Genomic DNA, 26,054 nt, shown 5'->3' with positions numbered 1-26,054 from the left:
AACAGCCCTGGGGCCCCAGGCATGCTGTTTCTGATTCTGATGCTTTTGTGATGGGAGAAACAGAAGTGTGGGCAATAACTGAGAGGAGGTTTCACCCGAGATTTATACCACAGCAGGATGGGGTTTGGATTTTTTTTTCTTTGTTTCTTTCTTGATAATCCCGGATGCTTACTTCACTTTTTTCTTGACAAGCGGTGAGCTGACATCACCACGACTCTCTGATCTCTGCTGCAAGTTGCATTAGCTAATTTAAGTCCACCCTCGTGCCATGCATCCTTGACTACACCACCTGTGCACCACTTTGCATCTGCCAACACGGACTGCAATCTGCTGTTGATGTGCCCAGTCACTCAGCACCATTATTGCCTCCCTGAACTCTTCAAGGCAGCTTCAGTCCTTTACTACCCTAAATTAGCGTTGCAGCTAATTCTGTTCCATCACTGCTCATGTGCTTTTTCAGATGATTTATGAAGATGCTGAAAAGCACAAGCTTTGGTGCAGCTCCCAAGGAAGGCATCTCTGGTACCTCCCTCCCACTAGAAGACTGACATGCCATCCTACCTTCCGTTGCCTGTCTGCTTAACCATGGAGACCAGCATCTTATAGCATGAGATGGACTAAGGACATTTGATGCAGGACCATGTTCAGAGCTTTTTGGGATCCAGGTATATGATGTATGTACACACTGAGCTGCACCCACAAGCCACCTCTGAGGATCAGCAGAAAGGCAAGACTGCTGCCCGGAGCAGAGTTGTGTCATCCTCTAGCCTCAATGGAAAGAAGTGCTTTGCTTAACGGTACATCACTTAGAAGAGGGGATACCCATCACTGAGGGGTCCCTCACCCACTGCTGAGAGTCCCTCACCCACCACTGAGGGGAAACCCACGGCTGAGGGGGTCCTTCACCCACTGCTGCAGAGAGGGGATACCCACAGCTGAGGGGGTCCCTCACCCCCCACTGAGGGGAAACCCACCACTGAGGGGGTCCCTCACCCACTGCTGCGGAGAGGGGACACCCACTGAGGTGTCCGAGGAACCGACAGGGCTCCCCCCCCGCCGTGCAGGGGCCCCAGGCTTGTGCCGGCGGGGGGTGGGGTAGGGGGAGCCCCCGGGATGTCACCGGTTCGAGTCCCGGCTCCGGTGGATCACCTGGCCGGGCCGGGCAGCTCGGCGGCAGACTTTGCCTCCAGCCTCTATAAAAGGTAACGGCGGCGTGCGTGAGTCAGAGCCGCCGCCTCCTCCCCGCCCGCTCTCACGTACGCGGGGCCGGGCGGGCAGGCACGGAGCCGCCGCCGGCCGTCCCGCACCCGCGCACTTGCTGGAGATGAGCCGCACCGCGCTGCGGGTCTGCCTCCTGCTCCTGGCCGCCCTGGGCCGCGCCGGCAGCGAGCACGACCAGGACCAGGAGCACGGCGACGAGGACGTTCCGCACTCCTCGGAGAAAGGTGAGCAGGGGGTCCCCCCGTGCGCGCGGCGCCCCGATGCATGGGGCACTCCGCTGCTGGGTTTGGGGTCCCCTGAGCACGGAGCGCCCTGATGCACGGTGCACCCCGGTGCTGGGCTTGGGGTCCCTGGCGCCTGGGCACCCTGATGCATGGAGCACCCCAATACTGAGTTTGGGGTGCCTGATGCGTACGGTGCCCTGATGCGTGGGGTTCCCCCTCGCTGAGTTTGTGATCCTTGATGTGTAAGGCACCCCAGTGTATGGGGTGCTGGATTTGGGATGCCTAATGCTTTGGGGGGGTCCCAATGCTGGGGAACTCGCCCCTGCCTTGCTTTGGGGGGGCTGCTGTACCTCCTGCTGCGCCCCTGTTAGGGGCTCAGGTATACCTCAGCGTGGGGTACCCCTGTGGGGCTGTGCCCCGCCAGCATTGCCCAGCTGCAGGAGCTGCCCCCCCTCCAACACGTCACTGCCTTTGTCCCTGCTCCCGCCAACTCTAGTGCAGCCCGACCCCTGCCCAGGGGCTGGGGGCTCCCACCTTGTGTGCAGTCTTTTCCTCCCACTAAGTCCTTTTTCCATCAGATTAGGGGGCTCACGGCAGCTAGTATGAAGGCAGCCGGGGCTGTGCAGCAATTAGGGCCTTGCTGGGACTGCACGGAGTGTCCAGTCCCAGACCCTGGCGTGGTGGGATGGTGGCCGGTCCCCTTTGTCCTGCAGCATGGCTTCTCCCCAGCAGGGCCCACTGTGCCTGGCCCTGCATCCACATTGACACCCCCTCCCCCCCCCCCGCAGCCCAATGAGGATGGGGTCTGGTCCTGCTTCAGAGTTGGGGAGAGGTGGGGGTTGTCAGGCCCATGGCTGATGACGGGGAATGGGGGAAGTGCCTGAACTCAGGGCTGTGTGGTGGTGTGTGCCGCACCTCCCCTGCTCCCCCCCCCCCAAGAGCTGTGGGGGCTTTGAGATTTCAGGGTTCAGGGTCACTATTTTGGGGTAAAAGTTCTGGGTCTTTGGTGTTGGTCCGTTTTCTGACTGGAGGCTGTGGCACTGCCAGTGCCTAGCAGGGGTGTTGGGGCAGTGCCATGCATTTGCTCGTGTGGGGCTGAGCACTGCGCTGGGTTGTCCCTGTCCCTGGCAATGCTGTTCATCCCAGCTTTGCCCACAGGTTTGTTTCTCGGGCTCCGCATCATAGCATGTCCTTGGTTTTGCGTCTGGTAGGATCTGCCCTGACCTGTGCTAGAACAGCTGCCCTGTGGTACAGACCAGCAATTGTTTGGTGCCAGGAGCCGCTTTTGTTATTGCAATGAATCACATTTCTTACCAGAGCTGCTCTTGCTGGGCTGAGCACTGGACAGAGATGGGGATGTAGATGGTCCTTGCCACAGAGATGAAGTAACCCAGGCCACACGGTGGGAGGGTGTCAGGCATACAGCATACCAGTGTGGTGTGCTGGCAGCAAGCATTTGGGCACTGCGAGGGGTTTGGTGTGAGTGGGTGAGGAGACTGGGATGAAGATGGGAAAAGGAGGTGAGGGGTGGGAGGTGGCAAGGAGGTAGGTAGGGAACGGGCAGTCTGGCCCATGCTGTACTGGTGTTAGAGGCTGAAGATCTGGCTGGAGTCCCATGAGGGAGCATGTCTTGGCTGGCATGCACCAAGGCTTCTGCCAGGCACTTGAAGCTGCGTGTCTCAGCACCGCTGCCGGCTGATGTGCTGGTTACCTTTTCCTCGAGGCTTGCGCATGAGGTAGGGCTGGTGGCCCTCCAGCCCTGGGCACTCAGCACAAGCTGGGGCATTGTCACTGAGGCTTTGCATGGGGTTGCTCTCTGAGGACCCTCTGGCTTGCCCAGAGACCCAATTCCTGTGTTACTTTTTTCCAAGGACAGCCACAACGTTCCCACAACAGCTTGTTTCTTCTCTCCCTCCTATTCAAACCTGTCCTGCTCCCCATGTCCTCTTCTTGTTCATTTCCCAATGCCCTTTTCCTCCAGCTGAGCCCATTTCTCTTGCTTGATACCACCTGTTGCGACGGAGGGAAGACGCAGTCGCTCAATATGAGTGATCAGCAGACTTCCTTTATTGTCTCTTACAGTCACCTTTTATGCCTTCTTATAATTAGCTCATAGATATTACAAAAGTTAAGCTCATTATTGGTTAGTTGCCTAAATACCAAGCCCACCCCTAGTTTCTCTTCTGTAGTTTTCTGTTCCCACCTGCAACATTCTTTTCCCACCAAAATCTTCCTGTTATTGTCTAACAAGAACAGCCAAGGACAGTGTATTTTGCTTTACTTCAGATAAGCTGAGAGCGATGTGAATTTTTGTCCAGCCAGCTGGACTATGTCTATGTGAACTTTTTCAGCTAGCCAGTTATCCACAACCACCAGCTCCAAGCACTGATCTGTCCTCTGGGATTTCCCCATTTTTATCCCTTCTGCTGGGATGGCACTTTCTCTACAGCACTCTGCAACTGTTTCCTCTTTCCCTTAGCACTTGCTTGGGCAGTTCAGTTCACAGAGAGCAGGAATGTGCCCTCGATAAAGCCTGCCTTATGCCTTCCTCTACCCAAACCCTTGCCCCTCTTGGGGGGAGCTGGCCCAGTCTTGGGCCCCACAGCCAGAGCAGTCCTCACCCAGGAGCACAAAGAACAATTCCTGTGGCGACTTGTGTCACCAGTGGCAGATTAAAGGCTGATCCCAAAGGCTTGCAATGGGTCATAGTTTACAAACACAAAGGGGTTTTAATGCAGCTGGGCTTGGGAGGGATCAGTGCCCCTGTGAGCAAAGCATGAGGTGGTTGTCCTGGGCTGAAAGGACATGGGTGCTGCAGAAGGTGTCTGGATGGATCGAGAAACCAGGGCTGTGCTGGAAGAGGTATGGCTGGGATGGCACAGTCTTCCCACAGAGAGGCCCGTCATGAGACTTGGTAGAAAGATGCTTGGGTTGTGCACCCTGCCGCCCAGACTCCACGCCTGTGCTGTGCTTGGCACAGACTGGCCTGGGGAGCAGGCTGTGGGCAGTGTGAGCACAGTGGCACAGCCTGGATACTGTGATGAAGTTATTGCTTTCAAGCAATGTGGTGCTTGGATGTGTTTTGTGGGCTGGGACGTGGCTGCTGTGCCTGGTCCCTGCTTTGGGACCTGTGCTCTGTGCATTTCTGCCTGTGCCGGTAACTCCTGGCTTACTGAGCATCCTGATTTCCCTCTCATCTGGGCTATGAGCTCCACTGGTCCCCACAGCCTGGGACTGGAGCAGACAGGGGCTTCTCCCTTAGGGGCACAGCAAGATGGTCTTGCCCTGGCTTCCAGGCTTGTGAACTGGCCTCATCCCACAGAGCTCTGAGCTGGGTCTGGCCCAGGGCTAGGTCCCAGCAGAGACAGGAGGCTCTGGCAGGATCCCAGTGCTCCCTGTGGCTGAGCCCAGGGCATCGTGTGCCCAACCGATGAGTGACCAGCATGTCCGAGCCCACTGCCCTGCCCACCACATACTAGCCATCCAATTTCTGCTGGAGTTCACAGAATCACATTACTTCCTAGTAGATCAGCAATACATTGTATTCTGCTGTTTGGCCCTATTCTACCCTAAAATTCTCCAGTAAAATACCCATCATTTCAGTTAAATGCACTAAGTTTATATTCACCTGTACCTCCTGATTGCCCTTTGGAACCTACAATATATTGCAACAGTGCTAGATATTCTGAAACATTTTTTGTAAAGATTTCAAGGCAAGCAGGCAGCACCGATGGCCACATTGCTGCCAGGCAGCATCCACATCCACGCTGTAAACAGCACATGTGTTTCAGTGTTGTCAGGTGCCCTGCAGCAGCTTCAGGCTGTGTACTCCCTAAAATGTGAAAAGCTGAGGATGGAGGGGGCAGACACACAGGGCAGATGCTTTGGTCTCCCTCATTGCCTGGTTCTGCTGAGGGGTGCCTCTTGCTCTGTGCAAATGATCCTGAGTCCCTCAGATCCGTGGTCCATCCCTGTGTCCCTGTGGTGAGGTCTCCTGGGAGCAGCTTGCTGTATCGGTATCTTTCCTATGAGGGATTAGCAGCAGCCCACGGTTGTGCTGGCTCCTCACCCTGCCAAGAGCTGCCCCTACCCTTCCTCCCAGGCTGCAGGACATGCCGAGGAGCACGCTGGTAATGGCAGCATCTGCCTGAACTCGGCAGGAAAGTGTTGTTGGATGGTGTTGTATGTCAAGGAGGGAAGGGAGCTGGCGCTTGCGGCAGCGCCAGAATCCCAAAATGGGAGGGCCGAGGAGGGAGCAACAGGGGAAGAAGGCACGAAGGGGGGAGTGAGTCAAAGAGGGAAACTCGGCTGGATCGCAGGCTGCTGGGGGAAGGGGGGCGGCGGCCAGCGCTCGGCTGGACCCGGGGGGCTCTGGTGGCTTGAGCACAGAGACTTTCTTGCCTGCAAGGGCAGGCAGCTCCTGTTGGTTCCCTGCAACATTTTCCTGCTGGGACCCCTGAAACGAGTCCTCTTCTTGCACGTTTTCTCCCAGTGGGCTTATCGAAGCAGCAAGGCTGTTTTCTCCCCATTTTTGGAAGCGCTTTGCAGTCTTTGATGAGGCCGTGGGTGCTCAGAGATATAGGTCAGGGCGTGCAAAGAGCTGTGGCACCCACTGCCGAGGTGCGGCCACCTCTGTTGTGGGGAGCGGCAGGAGTTCAGCAGAGGGGAGACCTGGCACCGCGCTGCTTTCCGAAGGAGAAGACGTGCTCCGGCGGGGAGTGTGGGTGGCAGCCTGAAATTATGCAAATCAACATTTGGGCAAGGCAGCGGGTTAATGGTCGTGGCAGAGGGCTGCGGGATTGCGAATGCCCCCCTGTGGAAGGGAGCGGAGTATCGCAGAGCTCCTGCGAGGCACGCCGAGACGGGGCCGGTGCCGGGAGCCAGACCCAGTGCCGGGGCTGGGCTCGCCGCGATGCTCCCTTACTGAGCCTGGTGCGTTGACAAGGGCGACCAACCCTGGACAGCTGGGCTCGTGAGGTGCCTTGCCCGAGTGGGTGGCCCGGCTGTGCCGTAGCTGCACCCAGATCCACGGGATGGGGAAACACACTCGGGTGGGTTCAGTGCTCGGGGGTCCTCATGGCTTTGCTGCCAAGAGACCCCGGGGAAGCCTGTTCTGTTGGGATGGATAGGACTGATTGCTGGGTGCAGCTGCAGCCCTCGGGGTGTTCAGAGGCGCTGAGCTGAGCTGTCCGGGAGGCTCTGAGGAGGGTCCGGAGCCCCCTTGGCTGTGGGAACGGATGGGCGTGGGGGGACGTGGGAGCCTGGGGTGGGTGGCACAGCGCTGACAAAGCAGGGCAGGTGCCAGCACAGTGCTGTTGCTCAATCTACAACATGATGTTTGAGTTGCTCTCTGTCGAGGCAGAGTCCCTGGAGGTGAGCAGAAAGCAGGGTGCTGGGGTGGGGTGGGGGCATGCCAGTTGAGGCATGCGCAGCAAGCCAAGGCACTGCCTGCCAACCCCGGGCTGCTGTGCTTTACCTGTGCCAGGACCGTCCCAGTGCAAGTGCCCCTTGGGGGGATGCTCCCCGTGTTGATAAGCTCCCCCCTGCTGCAGGAGGGGAATCCCACCCAGGAGGCAGCAAATGTGGCTTCTGTGTGCAAGCCTTGACCGCCTTATGCAGATAGTGCCAGGCGGGGCAGGAGAAGGGGGACAGGGTAGGGGGAAGATACGGGATATTTCCAGAAGAGGGTTAGTGTGCTCTGGATTTTGGTGCATAATCAGTGTCGGGAGAGCAGGTAACCTTTGTGTGGGCAGGATGAATCTCAGCTTTCTGCAGCACAGCTGGTTGCATCCCAGGGCAGTGCCATGCAAGCAGGCATGGAGAGGGCACTACAGCCTGTCTCAGGGCACATGTGTTTCTGCCTGATGCAGGCAGCCATAGCTTGCCCAGGCCTCTGCTTGCTGCCCCTTCTTCATGTGCCTTTGGGAGTACCCCATGCCTGGGCAAGTAACTTCAGAGCATCGCTTCAGAGCATCAGCAGTGTTGCAGAGATGAATCACTGGCAATACTGAAGGGAGCCCCAAGGGTTGTCGCCATCTCTTCAGCTCCCAGAGCCCCTAAGCATATTCCAGCCCTTCCCAGCCCTGTTTTGCCATGGCAGTCTGCTCTCCAGGACAGCAGCTGCACCAAAGGCCCCCAGCAGCGCTCATGCCTGGATCCTCACTGAGTGGAGGGCAGGATCCCGCTGGGCTTGGGGCCTTGAACAGGACATCTGGGCCTGGGAAAGTGTGCCTTTTCCTTTCTCACCCCTGAGCTGGAATCTGCTCCTATTAATAGCAAATGGCTGTCAATAGCTGTTGTCAGCGGCAGGGATGGGGACTGGAGCAGCGCCTGCTGAGCCCCTCCTGCGTCCTGGGCAGGCTGGCTGGCAGTTGTTTGGCTCTGCCAAGGGACAGAGGTGGTATTGGGGTGGACTGCACATGCTAAATGCTATTCCATGTCCTTGCACCTTGGGGAGGTAATGGAAGCAGCTGTAGATGCTGCCCCTTGCTGGTGGGTGCATGCACCCCATCACCCCACACCTGTTCCAAGTTGGCATCCTCTGCTCTGTGGGGTTAGATGTGCCAACAGCTTGTCTGTAATGACGAGCATGTGGGTAAGGGCAAGCTAGAGGAAGAGTCCATGAATTGCCGTTGTGCCAGTCCTGGCAAGGTCATATCCTTATGGGCCATGTCCCTCTGCTTGGGGCAAATCCAAGCCCCACATCCCTTTGCCTGGAGCTGGTTGCATGCAGAAGGGCTGGTGGCAGCCAAGGTGTTTGGTCGGAGGCATCTGAAGAGAGGCTCTGGGACACCTCTAAGGCCAGCTCCAGTGACATGCCAGGAGCCCAGGCTTTGCTGGCAGCTCTAGAGGACAGTGATGGTGCAAGGGCCAGTATGCAGGATGCTCATACCTTCAGGACCTGCCCCAGGAGGGCTTTGCTCCTTCTGCCTCTGCACACTGGGGATACCCCTAGCTGTGAGAGGCTCAGGACACACCAGGGCACATCCTACCCTGCCATGGCCACTGTGTGCCCCATGGGTGACACAGGACGTGCAGGGGTCCTGGCACAGGCTTCTCCATTCTCCCTCCTGCTTTTCCTAAGGAAAGGCTTTGCACAGGGCAGCACCCTTACACAGCCCTGCATGGGTGGTCGGGTGAGCTGGGGCAGGGGTCTGCCAGGACGGGAGCTGGGTGTTTGGGCTGTCATACTTTCCTGTGGCAGTCTGCCACCATGGTAGCGGCACTTGCTAATGGGGAAGACAAGATTTTTGGTGCTCGTTTGCCTCCTCTGCTGTGAGTCCCAGGACTGCTTTCCCCAATGGGAGGAGGGTGCATGCACAGTGCAATGCAGCTTGCTGCCCAAACTGCTCCTGGTGTGGGAGCTGCTCTTCCCCACATCCCCTCCAGCACTTCAGGATGGTAGGAGGGCCACCAGGACAGGTGCTTCTCTGGCTGGTCTTGCTTACAGAGCCTGAACAGGTAAGCTGCAGGCCTTCCTCGTTATGTGGTTTGTCTTGGGACAGTGGGAAGTCTTGGAGGCTCCAGAGTAGCTGCAAGACCACTGGTACACTGCTCAGTGACAGAAGCCAGTATCTCCGATTTTTCCATTATAAGGATGATAAAGTGTCAAGCCCTGGGGTTTTTGCTTTGGCTAGCAACTGCAGGAGACCTGGTTTTGCTCAGAGGAGGCGGTGCCCTCTGGGAGCATCCCCCTCACTTTGTGGAAGCACAAAGGCAGGGAGGAGGATTGAAGGCAGTGGGAGCCCAGAGACCTGCTGCCAAGGCTGGGAGCGCTGCCTTGCAGAGGTGTGTTTGCTGCCAACCTTTCCCTTCCATTCATGTGTTTTTTTCTCTCTCTCTCTTCCCCCTGCTCCTTCTCAAGGTCCTGGCCACAGTCACTGGAGCTATGAAGGTAAATACCCTGCAGTTACTCCTACTTTTTTCCTACCACCCAGCAGAGCCTGGGCCTGAGCCAGCTGCGGTTAATGATTACAGGGCTCCTGTGCGCACTCCACAGCTCACACTTCCCTCCTGCCTGACCCTAATGCTTCAGCAGTGCCCAAACCTGGGCACGGATGGCCTGAAGAGCCAGGGGTTGCTCTGATTTGAGTAGAAAGCAGTGCCCTGCTGAGGGTGTCCCCAGCCCCCTGGGTGTGGGGGATTGCCCCCTGGGGCAGGGCTCCTCCCTGAGCAGGAGTCCCCTGAACCTGTGCCAAGCAGAGAAGCAGGCTGGGCTTTCCAGGCTGGACTTGCAGCCCGTGCTGGGACTTCGACCTGCCCAGGGATTACCTTATGTCCTCACCTCTGTCCTCTGTCACCCTCCCTCCCCATCCTGCCTGGCCCTGCCCTCCCATCATGGTTTGGGGGGCTTCTCCACAGCACCTGTGATAGGCATCACTGCAGTGCTAGCACAAACGCAGCCCTTCCTGCTGTGGTGCTGGGCCTGGCCCCAGCACCATCACTGCTCAGGACCAGGGGCTGCCTTGGACCTGCTAATTCCCAGATCCATCTTTATGGGGGTCCTGCAAGGGGCTGGGCTGGGGATGAGCATGGGTTTGCACTGACCCAAGATGTACTAGAAGCAGCCCACAGCAGTAGAAGGGGAGGTTTCTAGGGTGTTATCTCAGCTATGGATCTGGGGAAAGGTGGCGGTTTAAGCAGCCACCCCAGCCATGTGAGCTGTCCCTTTGCAGGGCTGTACTGATGCAATTGGCAGCCAGGAACCCTCCAGACCTGTGGCTGTGGGCTCATGATCCCAGCAGCACCGTGGTCCCTCACCCAAGTACCAAGGCAGGCAGAGTGGTAGGTCAATACCTGCCAGAGGCCAGGCTGTGCAAGTTTATGAAGAGCTGCAGAGCAGCAGCTCCTCAGCTTGCCAACTCCACTTGTAAATGATCTTCTTGCACTCTTCCCAAACACCCCAAAAATAGACCTCCCTGGCAGCTCACCACACTCTAAGACCTTTCCTGATACAGCTGCATGCAGTCACATGGTGACACAGAGCTGCTCCCAAGCTAACTTGATGGAAACTAAACTTACATGTGTGGCTTATTGCCTGTCCAGTGCATGTCCCTTTCCCTACCACCTACCAGACTCCCTTCTGGTGGGCTACTTACCCAGGAGGCCTCACTGGCACTCCCTCCCTTCCTCCTCATACCAGACCCGGAGCACTGGGGTGTGGGCTACCCAGACTGTGCAGGCACCATGCAGTCACCCATCAACATTGACACGGCCAAGACCATCTTCAGCCCTCAGCTGCGGCCAATCCAGCTCTCTGGCTACAGCCTGCCCGCCAGCGAGAAGCTCAAGCTGAGGAACAACGGGCACACAGGTGAGTGCAAAGGCAGAGGTGGTGGCTGGAGCACAAGCAGAGCCTGCCCAGCTTCTCCTGGCAGGACCAAGCTTCTCTGACAGCTTTTCCCTGGGCTCTGGGAAGGGGATTCTCTTGCAGGCTGCCACCACGTTGCCTTCAATGCCAAAATGGAAGCATCAGGCTGCTGAGTCTTTACAGGTCCATGCACTTTCCTGGCTGGAGGGCAGAAACAAGGAGATGGAGAATTCACCACTCACTGCCTTTGGGGCTGGCTCCAGTAATTTGTTAAAACCCGTGTTTCCTTTGAAAATGTGTCTCTGATATTTCTGATGTGGGTTTGCAGCCACTGGTTCCTCCTCTGCATTTCACTTTCAAAGGACTAGTCAGTCTCTGGTGTGACTTAACCTTTAAGGTACCTACCTCTCAGTCTTTTAGGACACAATTTTGGCCAGCTTCTTTAAGTCTGTGCTTTAGGATGCTATCTCAAGATCTTAAGAAATTTTTAGAGGTCTTTTGTTTCTCTTCTCCAATTTTAGAACGTATTTTGGAAAGTCTGGACGCAACATATTCATGTTATTTTAGTTTCGGTCTCACCATGCCAGCTATGGAGGAAAAACACAACTCCTTCCTGCTCATCACCCCACAGCTGGGGATGGTGGGTCCTGGCTGCTACCAGCTTTTTCTGGCAGCAGGCTGAGTTTTTAGTGCATGCTGGTGTCTGCCAGTACCCAACCTAAGAAAAAGAGGCAGAGAAAGGGACTTAAAAACCCACTGATGGTGTGATAAGGCACCTCCTTGCCCTGGTAGCTAGCAAGATGGAGCTGACCTGTGTATACAGCAAACTCAACAGGTCAGACTCGCTGTGCATGGTCAGATCAGCCGCACAGTGCATGCACAGAGCTTTATATTATGGCCTCTTGCCCTAGCATGCCTGCAGAGTTAAACTAGTTGAGCTCAGTAGCTGCTATTTTAGACACCCTGGCATCTGGTGTTGCTTGGTGTTTAGAAAAGCAGTCAGTGCTTTTTCATTTGGGTAGGAGGGGGGAAGCAGTTTCTCACATGCTTGTTAGATGCCTTTTTTTTATTCTGCCAACTACTGGTCTGCTTGATGAAAAGCCATAAATAAATAAAAAGTTGCAAGTCCAGTAAGATATTTGTACAGGTACTCCTTTTTGTAATATGAAGTGTATGCTGTGTAAGCTTTTTCAGGAGCCTGAAAGTGACTCAGGTAGCTGACAGAAGGAATGCAGTGATTTAGATATACAAAAGAAGTGTAAAAGCAGATAAATTCCCAGGGAGCAGTCTCCCACTTCCCTTGTTTGAGTTTTGTATCTCTGAACCCAGTGGCAGGGAACACAGGAGAGGACAAATGACTCATCACAGCCCTGTTATGTGGTTAATCCTGAATCTGTGCCCTAGCTTGGTGATGTGACTATGGGACACTTCACCTATAAAGAAGGAGGAAGAAAAAGAGTCAATATGAAAAATGAGGAAAAGGTGCTCAGAAAGATAGGACAACCTTTCTCAGGGTCCAGGGATGCTCATGATATTTTTGCCACATGTCCAGGTAACTCAGCTTTTAGATTTGTCATACTGCTGCATGAGTCCAAGCTAGCTGGCTAAACCATGTTAAACAAGTACGTATTTACCATACCCAAAGAGGCAAAATTTTAGCTGTAAATGCTATCAAAAGATTTAACGCTTCTGTGCCACCAGCTCCAGTGCTCTCAGACACTCACAGGCTGCTTTATTTGAAGGGTCCCAGCTCACCAAGCGCTGTAGCTCTCTCTGTCCAACTGCCTGGCTCTTGTAGGTGTCCTCCACTCTGCCAGTATCTTTCTCCATGAATTTTATCTATGATCACTTTATATTATTGTCACTGAATAAATTGTTGGATAACATTTGGCTTGGAGCTGGCCCCCAGAAGTCTCTGCAGAGGAGCTCTTCACTTTCCGGCATTTTCTTAGTAGCTATTTCTGAAGTTGATGTAGTTACTGGAGTGTCCTACAACCTGAAGTCGAAAGTTGTACCATGCTGCATTGGCACAGCTCTGAGTATTGACTTGTCCCTAGCCTCTTGAAAGACGGAAAGCAAGTTTGTTCATTTTGACCAATGTCCAGAAGCCCAGGGTGACTCTTTCCCTTGAGATGTCTCCTCTGCATACCTGTGGGATGGACTGAGCTTTATGTTTTACCGGGTGACCTTTTCCTTCTGCCACTGCAGTTCTCCTTGAGCTGCCTGAGACACTGGCCATCACTGGTGGCTATGCCCAGCAGTACCGAGCCGTGCAACTGCACCTGCACTGGGGCTCCCCATCAGGACCTGGCTCAGAGCACACCGTCAACGGGCACCGCTTTGCTGCGGAGGTAAGGAGTCCTCATGGCAGTGGATGCATCTTCTCCTGGTACTGTGCAGGGAAGGTGTTGGAGTGCTGTCTTGCTCATAGCCCATGGCCCTGTTGCCACTGGATTAATGCTGTAACCCCTGGCCCAGCTCCCTGCTCTCCGGGCAGCTTTGCAGCTTTGGTGCTGAGGCAGACACACTGCAGCCTGTGGTGCAGAGGCAAGGGGGACGACAACCCCCCATGACACTGTGCCTGCAGGTGGGCTCAGGCTGGCTGCGTGGGGCTTGGGCTGGCTGCGTGCAGGTGGCGCAACCTGTGCCCGTGCTGCAGCCCGATCCTGGGCTGATGGAGCAGGAGCTGTGGCAGACCCTGGGCTGGGGCAGCCAGCTCCCCAGGAGGCAGTGAGCAGCCTGCTTCAGGAGCTGCAGGGACTGTTTACCCTGTACACACTGTCCTCTTGCTCTGCCAGCTCCCATCTGGTTTTACCCCTCCTTCTCTAGCTGCAGTCCTCCAGCTGAGCCTGGCTCTGCAGTATGACCCCCTGGTATCTGGGGCAGGGTGCTGGTTTGCTGTCCCTGACCAGGGAAGTTGCTGTGGGCAGACCTTCACACTTGCTGCTTAGCAGCAGCACATTTTCTCAGTCCCACCAGCACATTTCCCTCCTCAGAGGGGTGGTCATTATGGGTGCGCGTCTCTCCTGGCCCTTGCTCTGGCAGGCTGGAGCCCTGTGGGGGTGAGCACCTCTCGGTGGTGCCCATCCTGCATCAAGATTGCATGTTTCCCTTCCAGATCCATGTGGTCCACTACAACACCAAGTATGACAGCGTTACGGAGGCAATGGTCTACCCAGATGGCCTGGCCGTACTGGGAGCCTTCCTGGAGGCGAGTCACATAGATGAGGCCTGGGCAAGAAGGGGTGGGAGCAGGGGGAGAGTGGGACTGGTGTGGGCAGTCAGGCACAGCTGTGGGGACTAGCAAAGGTGCAAATGCTCCTGGGGAGGGAGAGGGCAGTCCAGAGGGCAGAGCAGCTCTGAGGGGAGGAAAGGGTCACCTGGATACGGTGCTTGTCGCAGGGAGCAATACCTCCTTGCTGGCACTGCCATCACTGGCTGGTCTCTGTTCGGCCCCTGCCCTTGTCATTACTCTGGTGTCTCTGTGTTGCAGGTTGGGCCAAGGGAGAACCCATACTATCAGGAAATACTTCAGCATCTGCACAAAATCCAAACAGAAGGTAAGGCCCTGTCCCACCTAGTACTTGTCTTGGGGGCTGCAGCCCAGCAGAGAAACCCGCCGCGCAGCAGAGAGAGGCTGCAGCAGGCGTTTGCTGTATGTCTGTGAGAAGGGGAGCACTGCGCAGCTTGTACAGAAGCACCTCTCCAAGGTGTCGTCTGCTTGCATGTGCTTTCCCCTGCCTCCAGGGCAAACCCACCACTCTTTCTCCAGTGGCCTGGTGGCAACAGTGTGGACCCTGGCACATGTAGTGCTAGGTTGGCCATGATTTCTATGTTGGTCCTGCCTGTTGTTCTCCAAGGGGTTGCCCTGGTCTCGCTCCAATGGTTTCTTCTCCCAGGCAAGGAAGTCTTGGTGCCCGGATTCAATATTGCAGGTCTGCTGCCTGCCAACATGAAATTCTACTTCCACTACAATGGCTCCCTGACCACCCCTCCCTGCTACCAGACAGTGAAGTGGACAGTCTTCAACCAGACCATGCAGCTCTCTCATAGCCAGGTCTGTCAGTGCGATGAGCTCCATGCTGGGTCTTGCCCAGCCTCTCCCTGCAAACACGCACTGTCCATGCCAGTCCCCTGGGGCTTGCCTGCCTCCTGAAGGTGGGATGCACCCTGCTCCGCTTACACTGTTCTCCTTCCAGATGTCAACGCTGGTGATGAACCTGAGAAATGATGATGGCAAACCTCTGCAGAACAATTACCGGCTGGTGCAGGACCTGCACAGGCGACAGGTGCTGGCGAGTTTCCAGACCACCCTCCTTTCACCAAAGCAGACGCCTTCTGGTAAGGAGCCATGTGAGCATGCTCAGGCTGCACCCAGCCACAGGGATGCAGAGACGGGATGAGGGGCAGGAGTCAGGGCTTTGTGTCTCTTACAAAAATGCAGCATTTGCATGGGTTAGCCTGACCTGGCAGGGGACTTACGCCAGCACTGGTCTTGGGGCCCTGCTGTCCCCCATTTTTGTGCTTGTCACCCTGCCTGGGGAAGACTTTTTAGGAACTATTTTATCCTTGGTCTTGTGGAAATAACAGTAGTGGGACGAGGGGATGCATGGTCAAGGGCAAACAGCCAGGTCCTAACATCCTAGCTAGCCTCTTCATCCCCAAACGTAATAGCTGAATTCAGTAGGAGGTGCAGAGATACGGGCTTGCAGCAAGCACCCCACCACCAAACCCCACCTACGGGCAGGGCAGGAGACCCCTCCTGACTGCTGTGTGCCAGCAGGGCCAGGCAGCCATCCTGGCTGGGCACATGGACCCCTGCCTGCCTGAGGCACTGCTGTCTGCCCATCCTCAACACATCCTTGAGGACCTTTCTTGGATTGGTGGTTTCCAGCTATAAGTAGAAATTCCTGTCAATCCTCCGGTGTGACTATCGCTCTGCATCACTGAATTCTTGCCCATTGCTGCTCTCAGAGGTCACTGGGGGGTTTCTGTCCAACATCCTGTTCCTCTTCTGTTTTGATGGCATTTCCTACACCTTGTGTCAAGGTGACTAATAGAAACAGCACACAGGCTTGGTCCCAAGCCTTTGGGCAATGCCTCGCCTCAGTAACCACACACCGTGGTGCAAGGCACTTCCCTTCACCATCCCACCTTCAGCCAGCTTGCTAACGGCTGCAGGATTTTAATCACTGTGGTCTTCAGCCTGGCTAGCTGTTTCCCATGTGGCACCGCATCAAATGCTTCACTGAAGTCGGCAGAGATAAAATCTACCGCATTTTCTTTGTCTAGAATATCACTTATCAAAGAAGGATATCGGGTTAGGCTGGCATGCTCTATCTTTGGTAAACCTGTTAGGTACTTTATCATATTTTCCATTTACCTCCAAGCCTTTCTTTTACTACTTTCATGCAGAAGCTGTTCCAAAGCCTCCAGCCACCAATGCGGGGGTGAGGGGGGGAGTTGCCCAGCTCACCTTGGGTTTTTTTCCTTTCCTTATTTGCTGTTTCTATCCAACAACCCCCACTTTCACAAAGCCACAAAGCCCTTGTTCCTGGAGTGCCAGGACACTGTTCCAGTACTCCCGGATGAGGTTACTGGTCCCCCGCCTTACGTGCACAGGGTTGTCAGGCTTTTCTCCCCACCTCAGTGCTGATAACTGCCTGCTTTAGCCCTGCGGCCACTGAGCACCAAGATGGAGTGCCATGGGGTCATGCCTCGCTTTGCTTGCAGCCGCACCTCCTGCGCCCACACTTGTTGATCTTTCCCCAGTCACCCCTAGTTCAGGAGAACCGCTCCTGCCCCTGGCTGCTGGGTGAAGATGGGAGCAGCCTCCCTGCAGCAGTCGCGCAGCTGGATATGGCCCGCGATAGTGCCACCCTGCACGCGATACCTGAGCTGTGTACAGACGATAATGCAACTCTTTAAAAGCCATGCTGTCATGCTGAGCAAATATTTGCCTGGCACCGCTCCCACCCAGCACGTAGGGCCACCAAGCCATCTCATGTGGGGTGCCCTGCCAGCAGCAGCCAGCTGCCTCGCCGCAGGGAGCTAGCTGCTCACCATCTTGCTGCAGGCAACTGTCCCCATGGTCACTGCCCACTGGGCTCACCCCATGCCCCTCTCTGGGGTCTCCTGCGGGGTTTGGTGCAGTTGTGGCGTGCTGCAGTGCTCAGCACCCTGCCTGCCTGCTCCTCAGGGGGTGGCAGGAGCCATGGAGTTTCTGGCTGGGCTCAGCAAGGTTTGTGCATGGGCTGTGGTTCAGGGATCCTTCTGTTTTCCCACTTCCATCAATGATTCTGGTGGGGTGTCAGGGCTAGGCTTCCTGCAGCACGATGCTGTGAGCTGCTGGAGATCCAGCAGACAGCTCTCCCTTGCCTGATCATGGGTGATGGGGAGTCTTGCAAGCAGCCCTGCTTTGGCAGTGCAGCTTGAAGCCCCGCAGCCTTGACACTTGCCTCCCCAAACACCTCGGGCAGCCTCTTGACTGAACTGTCTCTTCCAGGTAGCGACGCCTCAGAAGCAGCAGGTAGGTGAAGGGCTGGTCTGAAGGAGGGGAAGGTGTCTGGGAGGTGTACCTACCTGGGAAAGGGGGGTCCCGGCAGCCATGGTGGGTTTGCAGGGCTGCCCTAGCATCTGTGCAGCCAGCTCTCATCCTCTTGTCTTTGTCGTCTTTGCAGAAGGACACTCTGGCTCTTCATTTCATGCAGGTAAGTGTGTTCAGCTGAGGCTGCTGCCTTTGTGCCCCTTCTGCTTTTGGGCTACCAGCCTTTTCCAGTTTTGCCCCAACTCCCTTGGCCACTAGCTGCAGGGACCATCCCCAGTGTAATGTGCCTGTGCTCGGATTACAGGGGATGTGCTGGCTGTGCTCTTTGGGGTGCTCTTTGCTGTCACGGCACTGGCATTCCTGCTGTACATCTACAAGCACCGCAGCCAGAACACACGGTGAGTGACAGGGAGCTGCAGGAGGTGGGAGCCCGGGGGTAGCATGGGTCTGGGGCATGAGAAGGAGGGGTTAAGGGTGGTCTCCCGTGCCTGCTCTAACACTCCCCACCTTGCTCCCCCACCAGGCTGGATTCGCCCACCAAATCCAAGGTCATCTACACAGCAGCCTCCACTGAGAACACCGCGTGAGCCTCGCACCCCTGTGGTGGTCCCAACCCCACCAGTTCAGCCTGCCACCCCACATCCCCTCACTCTTGCCTGGGTCGAGGGAGGGCCAGCACTCCAGCATCACCTCAGCTGCATCGGCTGCCCACAAGGACTGTCTGGCTGGGGCAGCACCTTGCCCCAGCAGATATTTTTGTTATAAAAAAAGGTAAAAAACATACCAAAAAAAAAAAAAGTAAAAGCCTCCCATGATCCTAGCCCTGTCCACTGTCCTTGTGCGCAGCTGTGGGGCAGAAAAGGACACCAGTGGAGCTGGACCCACAGCAGAGAGGGGTGTGCAGGGACCCCTTCCTGAGCAGCAGAGACAGCATCAGCCTCAGTGCCCCGGGCAGAGCTCCAGAGAAAGCAACACAGGGCTCCTTGCACAGCCTGGCCCTGCCCTCCATCGCTCTGGGACTTCTTCCTCCTCTTATTTGTGCAAAGTATTGGAAAAACATAGCCATGGCTTGGTAGGGCTGGAGAAAGGCAGAGCTGAAGGTGACAGAACCACCACTTCCTCACTGGACAACCCCCACCCAGCACAGCTCCAGCTCTACCACAGCTGGAGTGATCCCAGACCCATGGCTGTCTCCCACCTTTCCTGGTGGCTCCAGTGCAGCTGGAGCCAAGCCTCAGGGAGCTCTACAGCCATGCCAAAATCAAGAGAAACAGGCCAGGTCCAGGGGAGGGGAGGAACCTGCAGGTACCCAGCGCTTATCAGCCTCTGTCCCAAAGCAGTAAAACTAAAACCCACCCCTGCTAAGATGGACAGAGCAGGAGCAAGACCTCCAGGCAACTGGGGTTGACCTCCAGGCAACCACCACTGCTGCAGGGTGCTTGCACCCTGCCCACAACGGCAGCACTGCTAGCCACACACAACCCTTGTCTGTGGTATCTTTTTATTGGTATAAAAGCCCACTGTGGACAGAACTGCCTTCTCAGCCCTGAGCCTGATGGCAGTTTCTCCTTCCCAGCCCTGTAGCACAGCATCAGGGCTTATGCTTGCCTGAAAATGCCTCTCCAGGAGCAGGAGAGGGCACTGACCCACTGGAATGGCCCCTTGAACCCCCTCCCCAAGCTGCATGGGCAGCAGCTGCAGGGTTGCATCTCCTCCTCAGCCCTCCACCACCCTCCACAACCACTGGGCTCTTATGGTACTGGCTTTTCCCCATCCTCCTCCCACCCTGGGTGTTGTCTATCCCCTTTCACCCAGCAACATCCTCCCTGCACCAGGATGCTGGCTTACAGCTGCTACTGCAGTCCAGTGCCAGGACCATGACTCCCAGGGCAGTGAGGCTGGGCAGAGGTGGAGAAAGTAGCACCACAGCAATTATCCCCAGCCCAGAGCATAGCAGCACTTTACAAAGCTGTTTCCTCCATCCTGCAGTGAGGAGGTGATGTGGGGCAGCACCCCTTCCTGCCTCGCATCCCCCCTCCCCGCCTCCCCCCAGCACAGGGGATGGCACATCTGCAGAGGGGGGAGAAGCAATGGGTTTCTTTGGGCTCAGGCCTCTCCAGCAGTCCAAGGTAGCATCCCTCCCAGGCAGGCTAACCGGGGCTCTGCTTGTGGCGGGCCAGCAAAGCTGGGTCCCCCAAAACAGCTGTTCTCTGGGGGCTCCCTAAGGTGCATCAGAGCAAGCCAGCCCCAGCCACACCGGTCAGCTGGCTGCCACAGCCAGACCCCAGCACCTGCCTCGCTGGGACTGGCCAGGGTCCCTCAGTCCAGGAGAAAAGATATTGCAGAGAAGGTGACGGCTGCTATTGCTGCCAGAATGGAGGGGAGGGCAGGGGTGGCTGGGGACAGGAATGTCCTGTGGGGCCTCAGGATCCCGGCTGGGGACTGGCTCCACTCTGTAGACCTGCAGGAACCAAGAGGAGAAGGGGTCAGTGTTCAACAGACTCTTTACCCCATCTGCTTCCCCAAGGAGAGGCAACAACACGACCATGGCCCCGAGCCCCAGCTTCTCCTTCAGTCTGCCAGCCAAAGGGACAACACCCTTGTTCCTGCCCCGGGGACACCCTCTCCCCATCCCAGCACTGGTCCTGGTACCCAGAGGGGCCAATAGCATCCCCCATCCACTTTATGCAGCTGGACTTACAAAGCAGGAAGCGCTGCAGGTTCTGGGCAGATCCCCCCGAAAGTAGGTAAGCCCAGGCAGCAGCAGTGGCCATCAGCAGGTAGGAGGGCACCAGGCTTCCCACGTACAGGGGGTTGCAAAATGTCTGCGGAGAGAGGTAGGAGAGGGGTGAACAGGGACAGGATGGGTGGCAGCATCACTGCCTCAGCAAGTGAAGTGGGACAGCGGACACCAGCTCCAGAATTTGGTTTGTGAAGGGCCAGATGCAAGTCCCCCAAACCCAACTGCTTCACTAGTGTGACAGGCTGTTGCCCCTGTCCTGGCACAGCGACCAGCACATACCGCAGCCACCCCTGAAAACCGGTCTTGGCACAGAGCTCTGCTCCCAGCTACTCACCGACCCCGAAACAGCAAGGTGCATGGCAATGACCGCTGTGATCTCCCACCAGCGCTGATGCTCACAGCCGTGGAAGAAGAGGATCCCCCAGAAGGTGTGAAGGAAAATCAGCACCATGGTCATAAAAGCTGCAAGGAGTGGCAGAGAGGTGTCACCAGGGAACCACCCGCCCTGACGCAGCCTGCAGGCTTGGGGAGGGATGGAGAGGAGCCAGGAAAGGGGAGTAGGGGCACTTCTGGGATGGACTGGGAGGTGCTGTGGCAGATACCAAGTGTGAGAGGGATGGGGGAGAGGAGGAAGGAGGGCCACAGGTGACAGAAAGAAGGGTTTGGCAAGCAGAGATGTAAGAGGGGACAGTAAGGGGTTCAGATGGGTAGAGGATGCAGCGTGGAGGGGACAGGATGGAAGGGAGAATCCAGACCCCCCCATGTTGCTGCCTCTGCGGCGAGGCAGAGACATGAGCGAAGGGTGCTGGTCACTCACCTGAGGTCAGGAAGTAAAGCTGTGAATCCCCATGGATGCCCACTGTGCCGGGCCCTAACGCGTCTGCCAGCAGATTGATCATGGAGAAGGCGCCACTCATGAGCCCGAAGCCCACGCCAGCCACTGCCAGGACAGGACAGGGACACCATCAGGCCTTGAGCCTCCCAGGGCCACCCCAGGCACCTCCCAGACAGTTTCAGTGTGAGAAACCTCCTGTTCCCCCCAGCACCATGTGCAGCCGTGCCAGGGCTCACCCCTGGCTCTGTGGTCTGGGTGCCCCGCTCTGTGCAGCACTCACCATATGCCATTTGCTGGATGGAAATGGGGGAGCAGCCGTCCTCACTGAGGGCCATCAATCCCTCGATGGCCTTCCTGTGGGGTGAGAGCATGCTGGAGCCCGGTACAGCCACCAGGATGGAGCAGATGGGACTGGGGTCTCAATCTGCACTATCCCACGCTCCTGGTAACCTCCCCACCCCCAAACTGCAACACCTACCACGGAAAGCACTCACATGATCACTTTAAACCACCAGACAAATGACGCATGTGAAATCCATGTGAAGCCACATAGAAAGATTTTCCAGAGAGGAATGTGAGTTCCAACCTGCAGGGCTGGGGCGAGCGGGCACTGGGTGCAAAGCAAGCAGCGTCCCCACATGGGAAGCAGCACCAGTGCAGGTGTGGGAGGCACATACCAGGAAGGTGCACCTGATCTCCACATTTATACCCTTAGAAGGCGTGGGGAAAAAATGGAGAGGGTGCAGGGCTCAAAGAGCTAGAAACATTCTTTGGGGAGAGAAACTGGGAGAGTGGGCTTCATAATTTTTATCAGGTAGAGGTGCGGTGGGTGAGGAGAACACCAGACAGCTTCTCAGCCCAGGGAGAACAGCAGTGCTTGCAACCAGAGATCCGCAGGGCAAAGGAAAGGCAGTGCTTGCGTTAGAGGCTGCTCCACTGAGCTCTGCTACCCTCTGCCTGCCCGGCTCCGGCAGCGCCCTGCCACAGGGAGCGGTACAAGCCCCTGTGTCCGGCCCCCTGGCCTTCCCCCAGTCCCTCACCAGTGTCCAGCCAGAAAGGCGGGGGGCTATGAGGGCTGCTGACCCCGGCGTCACGTCCCCTTGTGCAGCCCCAAGCCCTGGGCCGGCAGCACGAGAGGGGCTGGGGGCTCCTGAGATCCTGCGAGACTTTGCCCCAGGCTGGCCAGGGCAGAGAGCACAGGGATGGGGGCAATGTGCTGCCCCACAGATCCCCAAAACCACCTTCAGGCTGTCCCTGCCACACAAAACCGTCCCTAAGAAAGGAACAAGAGTTGTCACGAGATGAGGGCAGATCCCTAACCCTTCTCTGTCTCCCACGCAGCAAAGTGGGCATTTCCCAGTGACTGGTGTCCCCCTAAGCCTCAGAAGCACTGCTGGTGCTAGCCACCATGTCCTGTGGCAGCCCAAACCCACAGCCTACCTGTCCCAAATTCAGGGAGACGTTACCAGCCACATCAGCCTAGGGTCCTCCAGGCCCTAGGGCTGCTCTGCTCCACCACCTGAAACCCACTCGAGGTCAACATACCGCCACTGGTGCCACCCATGTGCTGTCAGCGAGGGCTGAGGTGGCTTGGTGCCATGCTTGGCACCCCCCCAGCCCAGGAGCTCCCAGCTGAAACCTGGCACCTGCCAGTGGCTGGGAGGATGGGAGGACCACTGGGCAGCGCTGGAGCAGGGTGGGAGATGCTCTTACCTGAGAAGCTTGTAGTAGAGGAAGCGGAAGGCCTCCTGCAGCAGCACGGAGAACATCACCCCAAATATCAGAAGCCCCTTCTGCAACAGCTCATCCCGGGGGTCACTGGCTTTAACTGCGATAAACCAGATGAGGGAGGACAGCAGCAGTGACACCAGCCAGAAGAAAGCCCTGCAAGAAAGCGAGCACACCTGCTGGCACCAGTGCTGTGTCAGGACAAGGGCCAGCACTGGTGCCACACCAGTGCCCACTGCCACTATGCCTGCACCCCTCTGTGGCGGTACCGGCACCATGACGGCAGCTGTGTTCCAGCCTCACTCACCCTTCTACCAGTGTCACTGCCATTCTGGTACCAGTGCAGTGCAGGTGGTGTCTGTACTGGTACTGCTGCTGTGCCTACTTTCCTTGTTTGCTGGTAACCAGAACTGGCACCAGCGCCCCCTTTGTGCTCACACCAGTATCAGCTCCAGGCTCACATCCAAGCCCATACCAGTTCCAGTACCAGATTCCACAGCAATACTGGTACAGTGCTCTGGCTGCACGCATGCACCAGCACCACAACCAAACCTGCACTGGTACTGGTACCACCGCTCCACCAATACCATGTCATTACTGATACCAGTGCCCTCCCCATTATGCCCACACCATGTGGTGACCACAATGGTACCAGTACAAGTACCAATAGTGGTGCCCCTGTCACGCCCACAACTGTACCAGCACAAGTACTGGTGCTCCTGCTGTGCCTGCAATGGTAGCAGCACAAGTACGGATACTGGTGCCCCATCACACTCACAAGGGTATGAGCACCAGTACTGGTGCTCCTCTCATGACCACAACCACCAGCATGAGGACTGGTGTCCCTAACATGTCCATGATACCAGTAAGAGAAACAATATTGGTGCCCCTGTCATGCAACCAACAGCACCAGCATGAGTACTGCTACTGGTGCCCTTGCTGTGCCCACAACAGCAGCGGTACTGGTCACCCTGTTGTGCCTCTGCCAGTACCAGTGACATCCCTGTCACACCCATATTGGTACCAGCGCCCCTGTGATGCCCATACTGGTACCAGCACCCCACCGCACCCATACTGGTACCAGAACAAGCACTGGTACCAGCACCCCAAAACACCCATACTGGAACCAGTACCAGCACTGGTAACAGCACCCCAAAATACTCATACTGGTACCGGTACCAGGACCAGCACTGGTAACAGCTCCCCCATGATGCCCATACTGGTACTAATGCCCCATCATACCCATACTAGTAACAGAACCAGCACTGGTAGCAGCACCCCAAAACACCCACACTGGAACCAGTGCCCCAAAACACCCATACTGGAACCAGTGCCAGTACCCCAAAATACTCATACTGGTACCAGTACCAGCACCGGCACTGGTACCAGCAGACCAAAACACCCATACTGGAACCAGTACCAGCACTGGTAACAGCACCCCAAAAGACTCACACTGGTACCGGTACCAGGTCCAGCATTGGTACTAGCACCCCATTGCACCCATACTGGTACCAGCACCCCATTGCACCCATACTGGTACCAGCACCAGCACTGGTAGCAGTGCCCTATTGCACCCACACTGATACCAGCACTGGCACTGGTACCAGTGCCCCACAACCCGCATACTGATACCAGCACCCCAAAACATACACAATGCTACCAGCACTGGCTCTGGTACCAGCACCCCATCATACCCATACTGGTACCAGAACCAGCACTGGTGCTAGCACCTCAAAACACCCACACTGGTACTAGCACCCCAGAACACCCATACTGGAACCAGCCTCCATCGCACCCATACCGGTACCAGAACCAGCGCTGGTACCAGCATCCCATCACACCCATACCGATACCAGCGCCGGCTCTGGTACCAGCACCCCATCACACCCATACCGGTACCAGCGCCGGCGCTGGTACCAGCACCCCATCACACCCATACCGGTACCAGCGCCGGCGCTGGTACCAGCACCCCATCACACCCATACCGGTACCAGCGCCGGCGCTGGTACCAGCACCCCATCACACCCATACCGGTACCAGCGCCGGCGCTGGTACCAGCACCCCATCACACCCATACCGGTACCAGCGCCGGCGCTGGTACCAGCACCCCATCACACCCATACCGGTACCAGCGCCGGCGCTGGTACCAGCACCCCATCACACCCATACCGGTACCAGCGCCGGCGCTGGTACCAGCACCCCATCACACCCATACCGGTACCAGCGCCGGCGCTGGTACCAGCACCCCATCACACCCATACCGGTACCAGCGCCGGCGCTGGTACCAGCACCCCATCACACCCATACCGGTACCAGCGCCGGCGCTGGTACCAGCACCCCATCACACCCATACCGGTACCAGTACCGGCGCTGGTACCAGCACCCCATCACACCCATACCGGTACCAGTATCAGCGCTGGCACCGGCACCCCATCACACCCATACTGGTACCAGCACCGGCGCTGGTACCAGTGCCCCCATCACGCCCACACCGGTATGCACGGCGGCACCGGGTGCCCCTCCGGTGACGGTGACGGTGACGGTGCCGGACTGACCCGGCGATGAGGATGATGATGCGGAGCGGGTCGTGGGCGATGGTGAAGAGGAAGAGGCCGAGCGCCGGCCCGAAGGCGATGAAGGTGCACCCGAAGAACACGGCGAGCGTCATGGCGGCGGGACCCGGGACGCAGGACCGGGCTCAGACCCGAGGTCGGACCGGACCGGAACGGCCCCGCGGCCCCTTCCCCCTCCCCCGCCCTTCCGGGGCCACCTGATGTCACGCGCCGGCTGCGCGCGCCGCCTCCGCCGGAAGTGGCGCGCGGGGCTGGGGCGGGGCCGAGCGGGGGCGGGGCGGGGCCGCGGGCTATGATGGCGGGGCACGGCCGGCCGCGGGCCTGTGACGGGGTGGGCCTGGGCCTGCGGCGGGGGGCACAGGCGGGTGAGCGGGTACAGCCTGACACCAGCGCTCGGTCTTGCGGCGGGGGGGTACGGCCTGCCCCAGGGGAGCAGCCTGCAGGAGGGGGACACCGCCCGGTCGTGGAGTGACACGGCCTGTACCCAAGGGGCCTTGGCCTTGCCACCAGTGCCTTGGCAGGGGGCCCCCAGTGAGGTGACCCCTATGCTGCCCCCCAGCACCTGGGCTGCCAGGTGAGCTGCCTGTCCCCAAAGATCCCTAGCAGCCTGTCATCCTGTTACCAAAATCTCGGAATGAAAAACTTATCGACACCAATGTGATGTAGATAAGCAGACACTTCTTTATTAACGGCCGGGTGTGTGAGCGAGTCCTCTCACGATCAACGCACGCCAGGTCTCAAAATCAAACACCATATATAGAACTTATTCATACATATTCATTAAGTATTCATGCATAACCATGATATTTCCCGTAAATCATTAACATATTCTCCTCCTATATCCGATTCTGCGCAGTAGAGCTTAGAAACGTC

General features: G+C 57.1%; 2 protein-coding genes across 4 annotated transcripts; one reads left to right on the top strand and one right to left on the bottom strand.

Annotated features, from left to right (window-relative positions):
• Positions 1–1,226: 1,226 nt before the first annotated feature.
• On the top strand, positions 1,227–18,122 carry LOC102053107 (carbonic anhydrase 9). 3 transcript variants are annotated; one of them, XM_005436928.3, is made up of 12 exons: positions 1,227–1,445; positions 9,310–9,339; positions 10,588–10,758; positions 12,964–13,106; positions 13,874–13,966; positions 14,249–14,315; positions 14,655–14,812; positions 14,955–15,096; positions 17,261–17,284; positions 17,436–17,465; positions 17,607–17,700; positions 17,826–18,122. In XM_005436928.3, the coding sequence occupies exons 1-12, from the start codon at positions 1,325–1,327 to the stop codon at positions 17,887–17,889; spliced, it is 1,137 nt and encodes a 378-aa protein (XP_005436985.2). In that variant the 5' UTR covers positions 1,227–1,324; the 3' UTR covers positions 17,890–18,122. The 3 variants fall into 3 exon arrangements, with proteins under 3 accessions (XP_005436985.2, XP_027657778.2, XP_027657779.2); XM_027801977.2 differs by lacking the exon at positions 1,227–1,445 and adding an exon at positions 6,236–6,377; XM_027801978.2 differs by lacking the exons at positions 1,227–1,445; positions 17,261–17,284 and adding an exon at positions 6,236–6,377.
• A 664-nt stretch (positions 18,123–18,786) lies between these two features.
• On the bottom strand, positions 18,787–25,381 carry LOC102052935 (gamma-secretase subunit Aph-1b-like). The gene is made up of 7 exons (XM_055699723.1): positions 25,164–25,381; positions 22,594–22,764; positions 21,161–21,234; positions 20,863–20,985; positions 20,380–20,507; positions 20,004–20,127; positions 18,787–19,763 (listed from the first exon to the last, which is right to left on the bottom strand). Exons 1-7 carry the CDS (start codon positions 25,274–25,276, stop codon positions 19,726–19,728), a joined length of 771 nt encoding a protein of 256 aa, XP_055555698.1. The 5' UTR covers positions 25,277–25,381; the 3' UTR covers positions 18,787–19,725.
• Between the last annotated feature and the right edge of the window lie 673 nt (positions 25,382–26,054).

The sequence above is a fragment of the Falco cherrug genome, chromosome Z, assembly GCF_023634085.1.
Source record: "Falco cherrug isolate bFalChe1 chromosome Z, bFalChe1.pri, whole genome shotgun sequence".
Classification (NCBI taxonomy): Eukaryota; Metazoa; Chordata; class Aves; order Falconiformes; family Falconidae; genus Falco; species Falco cherrug.
This window is presented reverse-complemented; position numbering and strand designations above follow the sequence as displayed.